Genomic DNA, 17,333 nt, shown 5'->3' with positions numbered 1-17,333 from the left:
AACATTCCAAGTTGGAAGGTGAGGAAGTATCCCCTTTGATGTCTAACAGCAACATGGTCAGCACAGGATTATTCATGATTGGCCGGAAATAATGTAACCTCGCATGGCAACCTATGCCCGGCTTATGATTGGTGTTGACCCTCGTTAAGTATGTTCCAACCCTATTCATCTGTATAAAAACGTGTGGATTTCTGTATGTTTTTGTTCTTGCTCTGCCAGCATAGAGGGACTCTATCAGGAGTCCAAATCAATGCTGCAGACTAAGAACCCTGCTATTAAAGATGTGTTGAACTTTAAAATGTATTCGACTTCAGTTTTTACTGAACCAGAGTGAGGGGAAAGAATCCGGATCATCATTTGGTGGCGGCGGTGGGATCTTAACGGTCGTTCACCGAGAGTTCGCGGAGTAAGAGGCGGATTGTCTCAGACACGGAGGAAGGAAATGGCGCCCCGATGTAAGTAGTCTTAATTTACTATGTCGGTTTTCCTCCAATCCGTCAGTCTGACGACGAATCGTCCAATCGCTAACACTCGTGTGGCGTCCTTACAAGATTCAGGTCAGTCTGGCGAATACACAGAAATAGCAGGAAGAGGTCAGTGGTCGAATACCACTGAGGGAATAACTTGTAAGCGGTAGGTCAGTGGTTAATGTCACTGAGGGTAGTCAGGGTTTAAGTTCCTGATGATTGGATATAAACAGGAACTATTGATAAAACTTAGATGCCGCCAAAAAGGCTCAGGAATTAATTTGGAAAAATAACAGAGGTACCACAGCCAAAGAACTAATTGCTTTATGGAGACAGTACTGTAAAAAAATATGGATAGAATTAAGTGACTAGACAAATGTTTAAACGACAGAGACCCGAAAAAGAAAGGTTTTGTTGTTTAAGTGTACTGTCCCTTTAAAAAGCCTGTCTTGATCAGTGTTTTTTTTGTCGGTGTTGTGGGCCACGCCCCCTTCTTACTGTGTCTTGCGTGTTTTCTTCCTTTGTGTAATGTATCTGTCTTGTCGTGTGTTTAATTCTGATACTGCTGAATTAAAATTGGAGTTATTGAGGTTAAGTGACCTGTTAAATTCTGGTTCTTATAAAGTGTGGGCATGTTAAATTCCAGACATGGGATCTTCAAAAAATTGGCATTTTGAATGTTTATTTTGTGATTGGCTGTGGTTTAAAAAGAGGTTAAAAATTAACGGGATACATTAAAAAACTATCAGGATCATTGTGATAGGAAAAGTCGGAAAGCTGGAACAGCTCGGAGCGTTGATTATAATCACATCCACTAAAAGTATGTGAAAAAATAGTGTGCAAAAATATAGTGTAACGCAATCCACAAATGTGAGAAGTAAAAAAATCAGTCAAACCTGTGTGAAGTGAAATTTTGAAGGTGGGAACTTAATCTCAAAAGGGAGAAGGATCAAGTTACTCCTACCACAAGAGCAAGTTAATATTAACCCCTTCCATCCCAAGAAGCCAGACTGTCATGCCAAGAGCAGTACAAACAGATAGAAATGACCCAGTCGGTTGAGAACTGTCTGAGGCTTGCCCAGAACACAGGTGAACATGAGGTAACAATTGGTATCGGTTATATTAGTAAAATTGTCCCAATCACTCGGAAATGCCAAAGGCTACAATTGACTGAGATATAAGTTTTCACGCTACAGTGAAAAATTGATAAGAAAGGAATGTAAAACAAATCATATGAAAAGGAAGCATAGGTTAGACAATTGGAAGTCCATTACTTGAGCTATGTACTGGCACAGGGTACTAAACGCCTATCAGTTTTACCCTGCCACAGTATGATAAAGGATGTTTTGACAAGTTCTGGGGCTATTCAATTTTATTTGAAATTAATAGTAGAATACAAGATCTGACCAAAGAGGGGAGACCTTCCCTGACAAATTATATAACTCGCATTGAGACTGCTAAGAAAACTCAACAATTAGATCAACACCTCCTAACTCAAGTGTTAAAACAAAGAGCCACGTGGAATGAAGGTGGACATCGTAAAAAGAGATAGGCAAATATGGAGACGTAAAGATCTGTGATAAGTGATATAGCAACTGCCTTTGCCTCCGTTTTAACACCATTGATTTGACAACATTAAATCAAAAGGTCAGAGATTTAGGGTCTCGCATTAAAGATATTTGTGGTTGGGATCAGATCAGCCATGATCTTATTGAATGGCGGAGCAGGCTCGAGGGGCCGATTGGCCTACTCCTGCTCCAATTTCTTATGTTCTTATATATTAAAAGATAAATGAAAATACAGATAAGGAATTGTCTGAGGATCAAATGCTGACCATATATTTGCAAAGGATAGCTACAGTGCTAGAAACACATGCCCAGACCATTAATAAATTAATAAAAGAGGAATATAACGTATCTTAGCAGGCGGCTGCTAATGATATCTGCTTAATGTGGTTACATCTTGAAAACACAGAGATTAGGACTTGGAGTTAGAAATTCCAGTCTGCAGCCCTGCGTACATCTGTATGTGGGAGAGACAGTGTTTATTTCAGACAGGCTGCGTGCTTCAGAGAGAGGGCGAGAGTGGAACTAGGCAATTTCTCTCTCCTGTTTTGTTTTCTGAATTTGTTTTGGGTATAGGGATTATTCCTTTGGATAAATAAATAATAAATGAAGATTTGACAAATTAATCACTTGGGCTCTCAAGAAGAGCCGCAATGGATTTTCTGTGTTTCTTTTAAAACAGGTGACCCTGTTTTTTTCTGGGACCACGTGAGTGTTGATGGTGCAGGATTACCAAGAGGAGTTACAAAGTTACGGTGCAACCTTTGCTGGAGAAATTTGGTGCAGGAAACGATCCAGTGGTGTTAAAGATTTAAGACTTTAGCTGCAGACATCAGCAGATACCAAATGCCACAGCGTGGTGATATCAACCTGATTCTCTTCTTTTGAAAACATTTTGATTTGTTTTGTTTTAGCCTATTTGTTGTCTTCCGAGACAGAGTGCTCGAGGTGGGGAGATATGGGAATTTCTCTAAAGTCATTGAATTGGGCATGATAAAAAATCAATCTGGCATAAATATACAATCTAGTGGAAGTCAGGAAAGTGTAGTTGAGAATAGTAAATTGATAGCTTTCTCGTGGAGATATTTGTGTCCTTGCCTATAATGAATAATGAGAAAACTACACTCAATAGCCTGGCCACTACCCTGACATCGGGACCATGCAGGGGGAGATAAGCACTCTAGATACCCCTGATCTTTTTGATAAGATAACCTGAAAACCTAAGAGTGGCTACAGTGGACATAAAAGATACAAATGTATGTTGCCATCATCTGAAACGGAGATCAGGATGAAGAACATGATTACAAAGGCCTATGGCCTGGTGAGCTATTGCAACCACTCTTTAAACAAACCAGTTGCTTTTACAGGACTGAATCCTACAGGACATATGATGTGTGCCATGGAAAATGTTCGGAAATACCATGAGGAAGAAGAGACTGGCCAGCAGAAAGTTAATATCCAAGAACACTAAGCTCATTCCTATGAGATGCTGCTAGTATGCGGAGATACATGAAGAAGATACATTGAAGAATGAGTCTCCGCCAGGCTCAGTTACTTGACAACAGCACAACAGGAAAATGGTTAATGTGGTCCAGGCGAGTGAGAAATCCTTTTAAACAAGGCACTGACACATGGTCCATAGAGAAACCAACTAATTAATGAAACAGTCAGGAAACACTGGTATCAATCAAAAGGACTGAAATTAAAGTAAAGAGGGACACAGTAATTTGTATTTCCAAAATTCAGGGTTAGGTTCCCGTCAGTTAACAATAAAATTGGGAGAAACAATATTTAGAAGATATCCGCACAATGGATACAAAATTACAAAATTATGAGGGGCCCAGATAAAGTAGACAGGAAGTACCTGTTTCCCCTAGCAGAGGGTTCAAGAACTAGAGGACGTAGATTTAAGCTGATTGGCTAGAACAAAATTAAAGGGATGTGTTACTAGACATGCTGTCACTGTGTGTCCACATAGTGTTGGACACAGCCTAGAAGCACAGTGTGGGTTTAATAATACCGGTACCAATCGGGATATTAACTGTACCATGGAGGCCCTAGAGGCGGATCTAAAACCCACTTAAGTGGTATATGCCGGAGAGGGCGAATACTGTGTTACAACTAATTTGAAAACGTTTAAATATGCCAATCTAACTTGTGATATTTTAAGTCCAGAATTCTACTCCATTTCTGAAGTCCTGGTTCGGATTGGACCCGAGGAACTGGTAGAGATACATCGGCATAACCTCACCACCTTACAAGTTTCTGAGAATGTCAGAAAGGACTTAAAAGAATATCAGGACACATTTGGGTATCTGACACCCCTGTTGCCTAAATACTTGAAAGCATTGCGAATGGAGATACGCCTCTCCCAGAAGGTTTATTATAACCTACAACAGGACAATAACAACATTAAGCATGACACTGACCAAATTAAGTTCACCACCTGGTGAAATGACCTCTGGAATTTGGGACTGAATATACAGATCCATCTTTGGATTAGATTAATTTCATATGTATTAGTCGTAGTGCAGTTTGTTGTAATGTGCTTCTTGATTTTCATTGCATGTAATAAATGTAAGCAGAGGATGAAGGGTTTGGCAAAGGTAGTAAAACAGAGCCTGGGTGAGAATGTCCCCATTGTCTCTGTGGTTTCAACTAAGAAAACATCTTAATGGTACCGGGAGTATTACCCGCTGGGGTAAGGTGCATGTAAAAGGGAAGACAATTATAGTTTGATAGGATTATCAGATGCTCTGCCTCTCTTCCACCCGGACTGGTGGCCAACACGAAGGGAACCTGGTTAAGATGAGGTACAGCATCTAACGGGATATTGTAGGGAGAATTTGGATTAAGGGATATAATGGGGAGGGCACCAATTCACAGGTGTAAAATGGTCTGAAAGGTACCATTCAGTCTAGTTAGGCTGGAAACAAAATATAAAGCACCATAGGACATTTGACTATGTTAGCCTTTTCAAACTAACATGAATAGGTTTAGCTGACCAAGGACATTCGCAGCTTACTTGAGAGATGTTTAGAAGGAGTCTGTTCCTGAGCACAGATAAGATACAAAGGCGTATTGATGAAACATGTCTGTGTTCTATTGGGACTTCTCTAGTTCAAGGGCTAGTCATATTCATTGTTATAATTCTTATAGTTTATTGCTTACTTAAATGTTGCTGCACTGCAGAACCTGCAGAACCAGTGAGCACCGTAATAATTGGTTATCATAAAATGATAAAAGGGGGGAAGGAGAATCCCTACGTGGTCAGTTTTCGGTAAAATATTAAAATGTCTACGTGGCAAAGAAGCAGAATGCAAAATGATTAGAAAGGGTTAATTAGTTAGTAACTGAGATTGGTACAGGTGGCCTGGCCCTCCTGCTGGGCCATATGTTTGCGTAGTCAGCAGGGTTGCATGGTCTTATCAATGTAGAGTCTTTGATGTGATTCAAGGACTGGTCTGAATGTCTGCATGTTTATGGCAGATCAATATAGGTAACGAGCTTAGCCAAAGTTGAAAGACATTCCAGGTTGGGAGATAAGGAGCAGAAGGAACAGGGAAGAACATTCCAAGTTGGAAGGTGAGGAAGTATCCCCTTTGATGTCTAACAGCAACATGGTCAGCACATGATTATTTATGATTGGCCGGAAATAATGTAACCTCGCATGGCAACCTATGCCCGGCTTATGATTGGTGTTGACCCTCGTTAAGTATGTTCCAACCCTATTCATCTGTATAAAAACGTGTGGATTTCTGTATGTTTTTGTTCTTGCTCTGCCAGCATAGAGGGACTCTATCAGGAGTCCAAATCAATGCTGCAGACTAAGAACCCTGCTATTAAAGATGTGTTGAACTTTAAAATGTATTCGACTTCAGTTTTTACTGAACCAGACTGAGGGGAAAGAATCCGGATCACCAATGGTATGAAATGCATGGCAGAGAACTGTCTGAAATGACGTGCTCGTCCGAGTATTCCAAGGACTGTGAGCTCCAACTTACATTTTCTCTCTGCTCGTCTCTCTCCTGAACTCATTATGAAATTTGGTCAACGTTTGAAAATTGCAAAATTGAAGCCCACGGAATCAAAGAGCGGAGGCAGCACGGAAACTAAATTGGCGAAGTGACAGGAAACAGAGAGTTGTGGTGAACTGTTGTTTTCACTGGCGGAAGGTGTATGGGGATGTTCCCCAGGGGTTAATACTCGGATCACTGATCTTTTGATGTATATTAATAACTTGAACTTGGGTGTAAAGGGCACAATTTCAAATTGCAGATGACACAAAACTTGGACGTGCAGTAAACTTTGAGGAAGATAGTGATACACTTCAAGAGGACGCACACATGGCAGCTGAAATTGAACGCACACATGGCAGCTGAAATTGAACGCAAGGATATGCGAGGTGATTACGTTTTGGCAGGAAGAATGAGGAGAGGCGATACAAACTAAATGTTACAGTTCTAAAGGGTTGCAGGAGCAGAGACCTGGGGTTATATGTGCACAAATCTTTGAAGGTGGCAGGACAGGCTGTGAAAGTATTTAATAAAGCATACTTGGCTTTATAAATCGAGGTATAGAGTATAGAGTATAAAAGCAAGTAACTTATGCTAAACCTTTATAAAACACTGGTTCGGCCACAATTGAGTATTGCGTCCAATTCTGGGCACCGCACTTTAGGGAGGATGTGAAGGCCTTAGAGAGGGTGCAGAAAATATTTCCTGGAATAGTTCCAGGGATGAGCGACTTCAGTTATGTGGATAGACTGGAGAAGCTGAGGTTGTTCGCCTTAGAGCAGGAAAGGTTAAGATGAGATTTGATAGAAGCGTTCAAAATCATGAAGTTTCTCGACAACGGAAAGAATAATAAACTGTTCCCATTGGTGACGGGTCGAGAACCAGACTCCACAGATATAAGGTGTTTGGCAAAAGAACGAAAGACGTCATGAGTAAGAACTTTTTAACACAGCGAGTAATTGTGAACTAGATTACGCTGCCTGGAAGGTTGTTGGAAGCAGATTCAATCATGACTTTCAAAAAGGAATCTGGAAAATAATTGAAGGGAAAACACTTGAACGGCTTCTGGGAAATAGGGGGGCAATGGGACGAACTGGATTGGTCTTACAAAGAGCTGGCACCGGCTCGATGGGCCCAATGCCCACCTTCTGTGCTGGAACCATTCCACGAGTCTATGATTCTATGACTCTTGGATAATTACAAACTTCTTCCTGGAATATCGAACATTGTTCATTTGTAATCGCAGAGAGCGCAGTGATTGGGTTGGACAAACTAACAGATCACATTTCAAAGAAAAAATCTGCAGAATATGGATGAAGATGAAAAGGTTCCGTCATTGTCCACGCCGAGTGACCTGGGAAGATGAAGGTGGACATTTTGTGGGTGTATATACAGTAACCACAGTGCGTCATTTTGGGAGAATGGATGTTCAAGTGAGAGGATGAATCGAATAGCGTCCAAGAAAGAATCTAATATCAGGAATTCTTCCGTTCTGTAAATTATTTAATTAACCTGACAATTACAATAAATGGATATCTCACCACATTCTTCAACTGCTCTCTGAATTTAGTCTGCGTTATTGCATAAATACAGGTGTTTGTACAACAGCTCAGAAGCTGAAGCATGAATCCCATTTCTTGTACGAATGTAGGGAGATATACAGAGGAATACCCCATCAAAAACATTCGCTCAGAAACTACAAACACCAGAAACAGCGCCCATAACAGGATAAAATTCCCCGAGATAACAAACAGTAAAATGATGGATTTCCTGCGGTTCTCCATCTCTGGGTCACTGGCACTCTGCCTATTGCTGTGATCCCGGAGTCTCCTGCGGGCTCTGCTGGCCACTAAAATGTGTCTGACAGTTAAAGTGTTGAGCAGCAAAATCAGAACAAATGGGACACCCGGAGTGAGAAGATAATGAAAAAATTCAATGCCTGTCCATATCTGCGAGAATAGACCACCGCTTGTCACACCACAGAACCAGGGGCTATTGGATAAAATATAATCACCGTTGTAGAAAAAGTACCAAAAAATGTTCTTTAAACAGAACAGCACAGTCACTGTTCCTAAAACCACAGCTGCCGTTTTCTCGGTGCAATATTTGGTTTTCAGCTTCTGGCAACAAATGGCCACAAATCGATCGAAGGTGAAAGTGACGGTGAACCAGACAGAACAGTCCGTGACTGCATGAACCAGGACGGCGTGAATATTGCACACGTCAATGTGGTATAGAAAAGTGAATTCTGAACGATAAGTAATGGGGATCTGCCTCGATATCAGATCAGTGATAACGACCAGTAGATCCGCAGCTGCCATGGCCACCAGGTATCGAGTGACACATTTGGAGAGTCCGCACTTTCCACGAGACAGGACAATGATCGTCATTAAGTTCACTGCAATTCAGCGGAAGACAAGCAAATTATAGTAAACTCTCAGAACAAAGGAGCCCGTTTGACAGAAATAATCATAGAATCACAGTATTATAGAATCATAAAATCATAGCGTCTTTGGAACACTGAATCATCGAATCATAGATTCCAGAAGAACAGAGTGAGGCACTTCGGCCCATCGTGTTCCTGCCAGCTCTCTGAATGGGCAATCCTGTAAGACCGCTCTTTTCTTTCCCCATAATTCTGCATTTTTTTCTTTTCAGGTATATTTCCAATTGACTATTGTATCTTAATTAAATGTGATTAATATACGTTCTTTCATTGCACCAGTAATATTTTTGTTAAGTAGTGAAAACCAGGTCAATGTCTGGTGTCGTCCGATTCCATGGAGTCCATGCAGGATCATTTGACAGTGCTGATGAAATCAATAGTAGCAGCATTCTAAAGAAGCTCTTTATTAGTTTGATGGGCGTGCTCAGAATTAGACTGTGATATTTGGGCTAGAGAAATCTTTCGATGCGAGAAACAGACCACAGGGTCAAAGATATATCAATGTGAAACTGACAAGACAAATATTTCCAGAATTAAAAGGAGCGACGAAGTCGTAAACACATCGCAACCACACCCAGACGTAATTATGGGATTCAGAACGGTTGCGATGTAAAGTGACAGTGGACATGAGGCAGGGACAGGAGAGAAACTATTAAGGACTTTAAGTTGATCGTTTATAGTAACTTCAACCAGTAATTGAATAATTAGTAAAATCAGAACCTGCACATCCAGTGTGGGCAATGTGCAAATTTTAATTAATTTCAAAGACCGACTGTCAAGTTATATTTCAACTAACGTTCACAAGAATTATCAGTTATTTCAAACAGTCTGACAACATTAAAACTTTAAAGATCTGAACACAGGAGCAGCGCTGGGCTTCTGGGTTTTATCTGTTGGTGATCATCAAATAGTTTCACGAATTGAAACAGGGAATGTGGGAGAATAAATTATGAAATGAATTTATGATTCATCGCAGTCCAGTAAGAATCGTGTGGTTACATATCCACATAATAAACAGGAAACAAATGAAATGAACTCATTTGTATTGCGGAATAGCAGGAGATGGTAGAAAATCAGCCTGAGACTCGCTGATAGATCCTTTGAACTGTGCCAGACAGGTCTGGGACTAAATGGTTATTTCACAGCAATGATTGGAGATCGATCCACTGCAATATAATAAAATGAAGAATTGATCCTGATACATGTTGCACTTGCATTTCTTCCCTCAGTATCCTGGGGCAGTGACACTGGTGCAGTGAGGGAGATGGGGAGAAGTGAGGCAGCTGGCGGGAACTGAATCATTCCTCCCACAACCTGAACCACATGGAGCTGGAGTTAAAGGTCCCGGGCAAACTCATGCTGAGAATTTGTGAACTGACACAGGGTTCAGTGGAGACCGAAGGCAGTAATCTGATGAAGGCAGGGAATCGTTCATGAAATTGCCGATTCTTGAACCACGTGGAGCAAACAGCGTGAAAAAAGGGTGGAGTATTCATTCAGCTGAGAACAGTGAATGGGAGACTGTCCAATAATCGCAGCGAGGAATCTCGAGTATTGTAGAAACACAGGAAGGGGAGCGCGGTATTAAACCAAACACAATAAGAGGAGTGCGGTATTTTACCAAACACAGTAAGAGGAGCGCGGTATTGTACCAAACACAGCAAGAGGAGCGCGGTATTATACCAAACACAGTAAGAGGAGTGCGGTATCATATCAAACACAGTAATAGGAGCGCGGTATTATACCAAACACAGTAAGAGGAGCTCGGTATTATACCAAACACAGTAATAGGAGCGCGGTATTATACCAAACACAGTAAGAGGAGCGCGGTATTATACCAAACACAGGAAGGGGAGCGCGGTATTATACCAAACACAGGAAGGGAGCGCGGTATTATACCAAACACAGTAAGAGGAGTGCGGTATTATACCAAACACAGTAAGAGGAGCGCGGTATTATACCAAACACAGTAAGAGGAGCGCGGTATTATACCAAACACAGTAAGAGGAGCGCGGTATTATACCAAACACGGTAAGAGGAGTGCGGTATTATACCAAACACAGTAAGAGGAGCGCGGTGTTATACCAGACACAGTAAGAGGAGCGCTGTATTATACCAAACACAGTAAGAGGAGCGCGGTATTATACCAAACACAGTAAGAGGAGTGCGGTATTATACCAAACACAGTAAGAGGAGCGCTGTATAATATCAACCACAGTAAGAGGAGCGCGGTATTATACCAAACACGAAAGGAGGAGCGCGGTATTTTACCAATCTCAGTAAGAGGAGTGCTGTGTTATACCAATCAGAGTAAGAGGAACAAATATTTCTGCAATAAAAAAGAGCGACGAAGTCGTAAACACATCGCAACCACACCCAGAGGTAATTATGGGATGTGGAACGGTTGCTATGTAAAGTGACAGTGGACATGAGGCAAGGACAGGAGAGGAACTATTTCGGACTTTAAGTTCATCGTTTACAGTAACTTCAACCAGGAATGGAATAATTAGTAAAATCAGAACCTTCACATCCAGTGTGGGCAATGGGCAAATTGTAATTAATTTCAAAGACTGACTGTCCAGTTATATTACAAATAACGTTTACAAGAATGATCAGTTATTTCAAACCGTCTGACAACATTCAAACATTAAAGATCTGAACACAGGAGCAGCGCTGGGCTTCTGGGTTTCATCTGTTGGTGATCATCAAATAGTTTCACGAATTGAAACAGGGAATGTGGGAAAATAAAACATGAATTTAGTTTATGATTCATCGCAGTCCAGTAAGATTCGCGTGGTTACATATCCACATAATAAACAGGAAAAAATGAAATGAACTCAGTTGTATTGCGGAATAGCAGGAGATGGTAGAAAATCAGCCTGAGACTCGCTGATAGATCCTTTGAACCGTGTCAGACTGGCCTGGGACTAAATGGTTATTTAACAGCAATGATTGGAGATAGATCCACTGCAATATAATAAAATGAAGAATTGATCCTGATACATGTTGCACTTGCATTTCTGTCCTCAGTATCTGGGGCAGTGACACTGGTGCAGTGAGGGAGATGGGGAGAAGTGAGGCAGCTGACGGGAACTGAATCATTCCTCCCACAAACTGAACCACATGGAGCTGGAGTTAAAGGTCCCTGGCAAACTCATGCTGAGAATTTGTGAACTGACACAGGGTTCAGTGGAGACTAAAGACAGTAATCTGATGAAGGCAGGGAATCGTTCAGTGAAATTGCTGATTTTAGAACCTCAAAGAGTTATTGAACTACGTGGAGAAAACAGGAGCAAATAAGGGCGGAGTATTCATTCAACTGATTCCAGTGAATGGGTGACTGTCGAATAAACGCAGCGAGGAAGCTCGAGTATTGTCTGAAACACAGGAAGTGTAGCGCGGTATTATTCCAAACACTGAAAGAGGAGCGCGGTAATATACTAAAAACCCAAAAGGAGCGCATAATTATACCAAATACAGTAAGAGGAGCACGGTATCATACCAAAGACAGTAGGAGGCACGCAATGTTACACCAAACAAAATAAGAGGAGCGCGGTGTTATACTAAACACAGTAAGAGGAGCGCCGAATTATACCAATCATCGCAAAGAGGAGCGTCATATTATATCTAACACAGTGAGATGAGTGTTCTGAATGTAACAGTTCGCTGGATGTCATGATGTACATTACAAGACCAGTGTTGCAGTGTTACATTGGTCACAGAATCAATAAATGGAAATAAAGGCTTACTATGATCCCCAAAAGCGGCGACGAGGGGATTGTAAATAACAAGATCATTAATACAGTGAAACATGGTTTTTTGAATTAATAACCAGATATAAAATCTTACCAGGAACACCAACAGCAGCGAGGATGGGATAGTAAATCTTTTGGAGATCGTAAAGTGTCCAGAGTATCAGATATTTTATTATCAAGAACGAACCCATTCGTTCAGTTTGTTGGTGGACTGATGATTCCAGTTGATGCTGGAGGCGATGCTCTCCTGACACATTGAGACAAGCTGATGAATTCAGCGCCGTATTTATTGTAGAGAAAACCTCTCCTGGGAGAATTGTATTCCATAGTGACGGATTTTAATCATGTCATTGAACAAACAGGTTACACTAACCACTGTTACACTAACAATTTTCACAGGCATTGCAGAAAGGTATAACCCAGCGCTATGATGATCAGAATATAATCTTGGTAACTTTTAAAAGAACAGAACATGAATGTGAAAGTCACGGTCTTGCAGCAATTATACCAAGTGACACGTTAGAATTACGAGATGATCAAAGACCAAGGTCCATCTAGTTCACCATCTATCATCCTGATACAACGATAATGGTGTTGTTTACTAATCATAACAATTAACCTCTATCAATTAGACTACAACAGACCCAGAAATAACACGAGGAAAACCCCAGTGGTGGAGAGCTTTGGGACCCATCGGTCCAATGTCACCCTTTGAGCCTAAATATGCTACACTTACCGCATGTCATGTCTCAAATTATTCTTACATTGCACACCAAAATACTATTTTAAGATTTAAATCTATCAAATTTACATTTGAATGAATCAATACTGACTGCTTCACCGTCTCCATAGTGCGTCTGTTCCATCGAGGTATCACTCACACACTGAAATATTATTTCTGCAGTTTAGTTTTGAGTACACCACCCTTCAAGCACAGGCCACGTCCTCTGATACTATGGTTCTGGAAAGGTGCAATACCTTTTCATGGTCCGTATTATCTAGTCCATTTAGAATCCTAAAAACTGGAAACAAATAAACTCTCAACCTTTTCTGTTCCAGTGAGAACATATACAATTTACATAAACGCTCCTCAGATCTGAATCGCTCCATCCGCTCACTCATTCTGCTTGCTCTCCACTGTATCCATTCATCAGCTGCAGTATCCTTTTCCTACTGTGGCGACCAGTACTGCAAACAATATTCTAATTGAGATCGCAGTAATGATTTATGAAATGACAGGGTGACCTCACCATTTCAGCTCAATGTTGACCTTTTAATCCATCCCAACAGTTAGATTATTCAGTGTCACCGAGCATTTTTGCGACAGCTTCAATTTATTGTCAATCAGGGCTGACAGATCTCTTTCATTTTCCATGCTTATTATTCATCGTACACTGATAGAATCACAGAATGACACAGCACAGGATGCAATTCGCCCCATCGTGCTGTGCTGTCTCTTTGACAGAGCCATTCAATTAGTCCCAGTAATCTGCTATTTCCCCATAGCCCTGCAAAATTGTTTACTTCCAGTATTTATCCAATTCGCTTTTGAAAGTTATTATTGACTCTGCTTCTACCATTCCAGTTCACAACAAATAACTGCGGATTTTTTTTCCTCAAGTCACATCTGGTTCTTTTGTCAATTACCATAAATCTCTGTCTTCTGCTTAACAACCATTCTGCGAATGGGAAGAGTTTCACATTATTTTCTCGACCGAAACGCTTCATTATTTTGAAGAACTCTCTCAAATCTCCCCTTAATCTAATCTGCTCCAAGGAGAACAAGCTCAGATTTTCCAGACTCACCACGAAAGACTACCTCATAACTGGTACCATTCCAGTAAATCTTCTCTGCACCCTCTCCAAGGCCATGTTATAATTCCTAGGGTATGGTGCTCAGAATTTGAAACAATGCTGCAGCTGGGGCCCAACAGGTCCTTTGTAAAATTTTTGCAAAACTTTCTTGCTTCAGAACTCTATGCCTCTATTTATAAAGCCAAAGATCTCATGTGTTTTTTAACAGCCTTCTCAACTTGTCCTGCCAAGTCTTGTACAGGTATACCATTTCACTTGTCTGACGATATCGTCCTCAAATCTGTCACTATCTTCCTCACTGTTCACCACATTTCCGAGTTTCCTGTCATCTACAAACTTGGAAGTTTTCGGAACATCGGAACAGGAGTAGGCCATTCAGCCCATCGTGCCTGCTCCGCCTTTTGATAAGACCATGGCTGATCTGTGATCTAACTCCATAGACCTGCCTTTGGCCCATATCCCTTAATACCTTTGGTTGCCAAAAAGCTATCGATCTCAGATTTAAATTTAGCAATTGAGCTATTATCAATTGCCGTTTGCAGAAGAGATTTTCACACTTCTACCACCCTTTGTGTGCAGAAATGTTTTCCAAACTCACTCCTGAAAGGTCTGGCTCTAATTTGTTAGACTGTGAACCCTGATCCTCGAATCCCCAACCAGCGGAAATAGTTTCTCTCTATCCATCCTATCTGTTCCCCTTAACATCTTATAAACTTCGATCAGATCACCCCTTAACCTTCTAAACTCTAGAGAATACAACCCCAATTTGAGTAATCTCTCCTCATAACTTAACCCTTGAAGTCCGGGTATCATTCTAGTAAACCTACGCTGCACTCCCTCCAAGGCCAATATGTCCTTCCGAATGTGCGGTGGCCAGAACTGCTCACAGTACTCCAGGGTTTTGTATAGCTGCAGCATAACTTCTGCCCCCTTGTACACTAGTCCTCCAGATATAAAGACGAGCATTCCATTAGTCTTATTGATTATTTTCTGCACCTGTTCATGACACTTCAATGATCTATGTACCTGAACCCCTAAGTCCCTTTGGACATCCACTGTATTCAACGTTTTACCATTTAGAAAGTACCCTGTTCTATCCTTTTTTGGTCCAAAGTGCGTGACCGCACATTTGCCTACATTGAATTCCATTTGCCACAGTTTTGCCAATTCACTTAATCTATCAATATCCCTTTATAATTTTATGTTTTCATCTACACTGCTTGCAATGCCACCAATCTTTGTGTCATCGGCAAACTTAGATATGAGACTTTCTATGCCTTCATCTAAGTCCTTAATAAATATTTTGAATAATTGAGGCCCGAAGACGGATTCCTGCGGGACTCCACTAGTCACATCCTGCCAATGTGAGTACCTACCCATTATCCCTCCTCTCTGTCGCCTTTTGCTCAGCCAACTTTCTCACCAAGTCTGTACTTTTCACTCGATTCCATGGGCTTCTATCTTAGCTAACAGTCTCTTATGTGGGACTTTATCAAATACCTTCTGGAAGTCCATATAAATTACATCCATTGACATTCCCCTCTCCACTACTTCAGACATCTCTTCAAAAAATTCAATCAGGTTTGTCAGGCACGACCTACCTTTCACAAATCCATGCTGGCTCTCGCTGATTAACTGAAAATTATTGAGGTGTTCAGTCACCCTCTCCTTAATTAGAGACTCCAGCATTTTCCCCACAACAGATGATAGGCTAACTGGTCTATAATTCCTTGGTTTCCATCTCTCTCCTTTCTTAAAAAGCGGAGTGACATGTGCAATTTTCCAATCTAGAGGGACAGTTCCTGAACCTAGAGGACTTTGAAAGATTATAGTTAGGGCATCTGCAATCTGCTCGCCTGCTTCCTTTCAACCCTGGGATGGAAACCACCTGGTCCTGGGGATTTGTCACTCTTTCGTGCTATTATTTTCTTCATTGCTGTTATTTTACTTATGTTAATTTTGTTGAGTCCCTGTCCCCGATTCAATATTAGTTATCTTGTGATTTCCGGCATGCTATCCTCTTTTTCTACTGTAAATACGAACGCAAAGTAATAGTTCACCATGTCCGCCATTTCCCCATTGTCAATGACAATATCCCCGCTTTCAGTTTTTAAGGGGCCAACACTGCTCCTGCCCACCTTCTTTTTCCTAATATAACTATAAAAGATCTTCGTATTTGGTTTTGATATACCTTGCGAGTTTCTTTTCATACTCTCTTTTGTTGCTCTTACTATCTGTTTTGTGACCCTTTGTTGATCTTTGTATCTTTCCCATTCACCAGGATCTGAGCCATTTTTGCCTTTATTTGTGTCCTTTCCTTATGTCTTACACTGTCCCTTAACACTTTAGTTGTCCCTGGCTGTTTTTTTGGCAAGTAGAGTTCTTGCCCCTCGGGGGAATACACCGATTCTGTATTCGTTAAATGTTTCTTTAAACATTTCCCACTGATCATCAGTCGTTTCACTCATTAACAGATCTGCCCAATTTACTGTGGACAGTCTCTGTCTCATCCCATTGAAGTCGGTGTTACCCAAGTCTAGAATCTTAGCAGCTGATTTAACTTTTTTTCCGTTTCAAACACTACCTTGAACTCGATCATCTTATGATCGCTATTGGATTGATGTTCACGCGCAGTTAAGCTGTTAACTAAATCTGGTTCATTACTCATTACTAAATCTAATATGGCTTGCCCCCTTGTTGCCTATAGGACATACTGCTGTAGAAAACTATCCCGGACACACTCAAGAAATTCCCTACCTTTCTGACAGTTGCTAGTCTGCTTTTCCGAATCTATTTGAAGGTTAAAATCCCCCATTGAGACAATTTTGGCTTTGTTACACGCTTGTCTGATCTCTGCATTTGTACAATCTAGTACTTCAGAACTGCTGCCAGTGCTCCAATACACAACTCCCACTATCGTCTTAGATCCTTTCCTATTTCTCAATTCAACCCATAATGTCTCTCGTTATATCCTCCTTTATCATTGAAGTGATTTCATCTCTAATCATTAAGGCCATTCCTCCCCCTCTTCCATTTTCCCTGTCTCTCCTGTGGACCGTATAACCCGGTATATTTAGTTCCCAATCCTGACCATCCTATAGCCATGTATCAGTAATCGCTATCATGTCATACCATCCAAATTGAATTTGAACCTGTAGTTCATTTAATGTATTCCTTATACTCCGTGTATTTGTATATAGAACTCTTAGTTGGGCCACACACCCTAGCCTGACCTTCAGCTTGGATGCTGGTTTATTCGCTTTACACGT

The 17,333-nt window shown here is 41.0% G+C and overlaps 1 protein-coding gene across 1 annotated transcript; it reads right to left on the bottom strand.

The window, feature by feature from the left end:
* Positions 1-7,547: 7,547 nt before the first annotated feature.
* On the bottom strand, positions 7,548-12,440 carry LOC137319834 (probable G-protein coupled receptor 139). The gene is made up of 2 exons (XM_067981752.1): positions 12,344-12,440; positions 7,548-8,446 (listed from the first exon to the last, which is right to left on the bottom strand). The coding sequence occupies exons 1-2, from the start codon at positions 12,438-12,440 to the stop codon at positions 7,548-7,550; spliced, it is 996 nt and encodes a 331-aa protein (XP_067837853.1).
* Positions 12,441-17,333: the final 4,893 nt, after the last annotated feature.

This window comes from Heptranchias perlo, unplaced genomic scaffold (genome assembly GCF_035084215.1).
Source record: "Heptranchias perlo isolate sHepPer1 unplaced genomic scaffold, sHepPer1.hap1 HAP1_SCAFFOLD_90, whole genome shotgun sequence".
Lineage (NCBI taxonomy): Eukaryota > Metazoa > Chordata > Chondrichthyes > Hexanchiformes > Hexanchidae > Heptranchias > Heptranchias perlo.
Note: the sequence above shows the minus strand (reverse complement) of the source record. Positions and strands in the feature narration are given on the sequence as shown.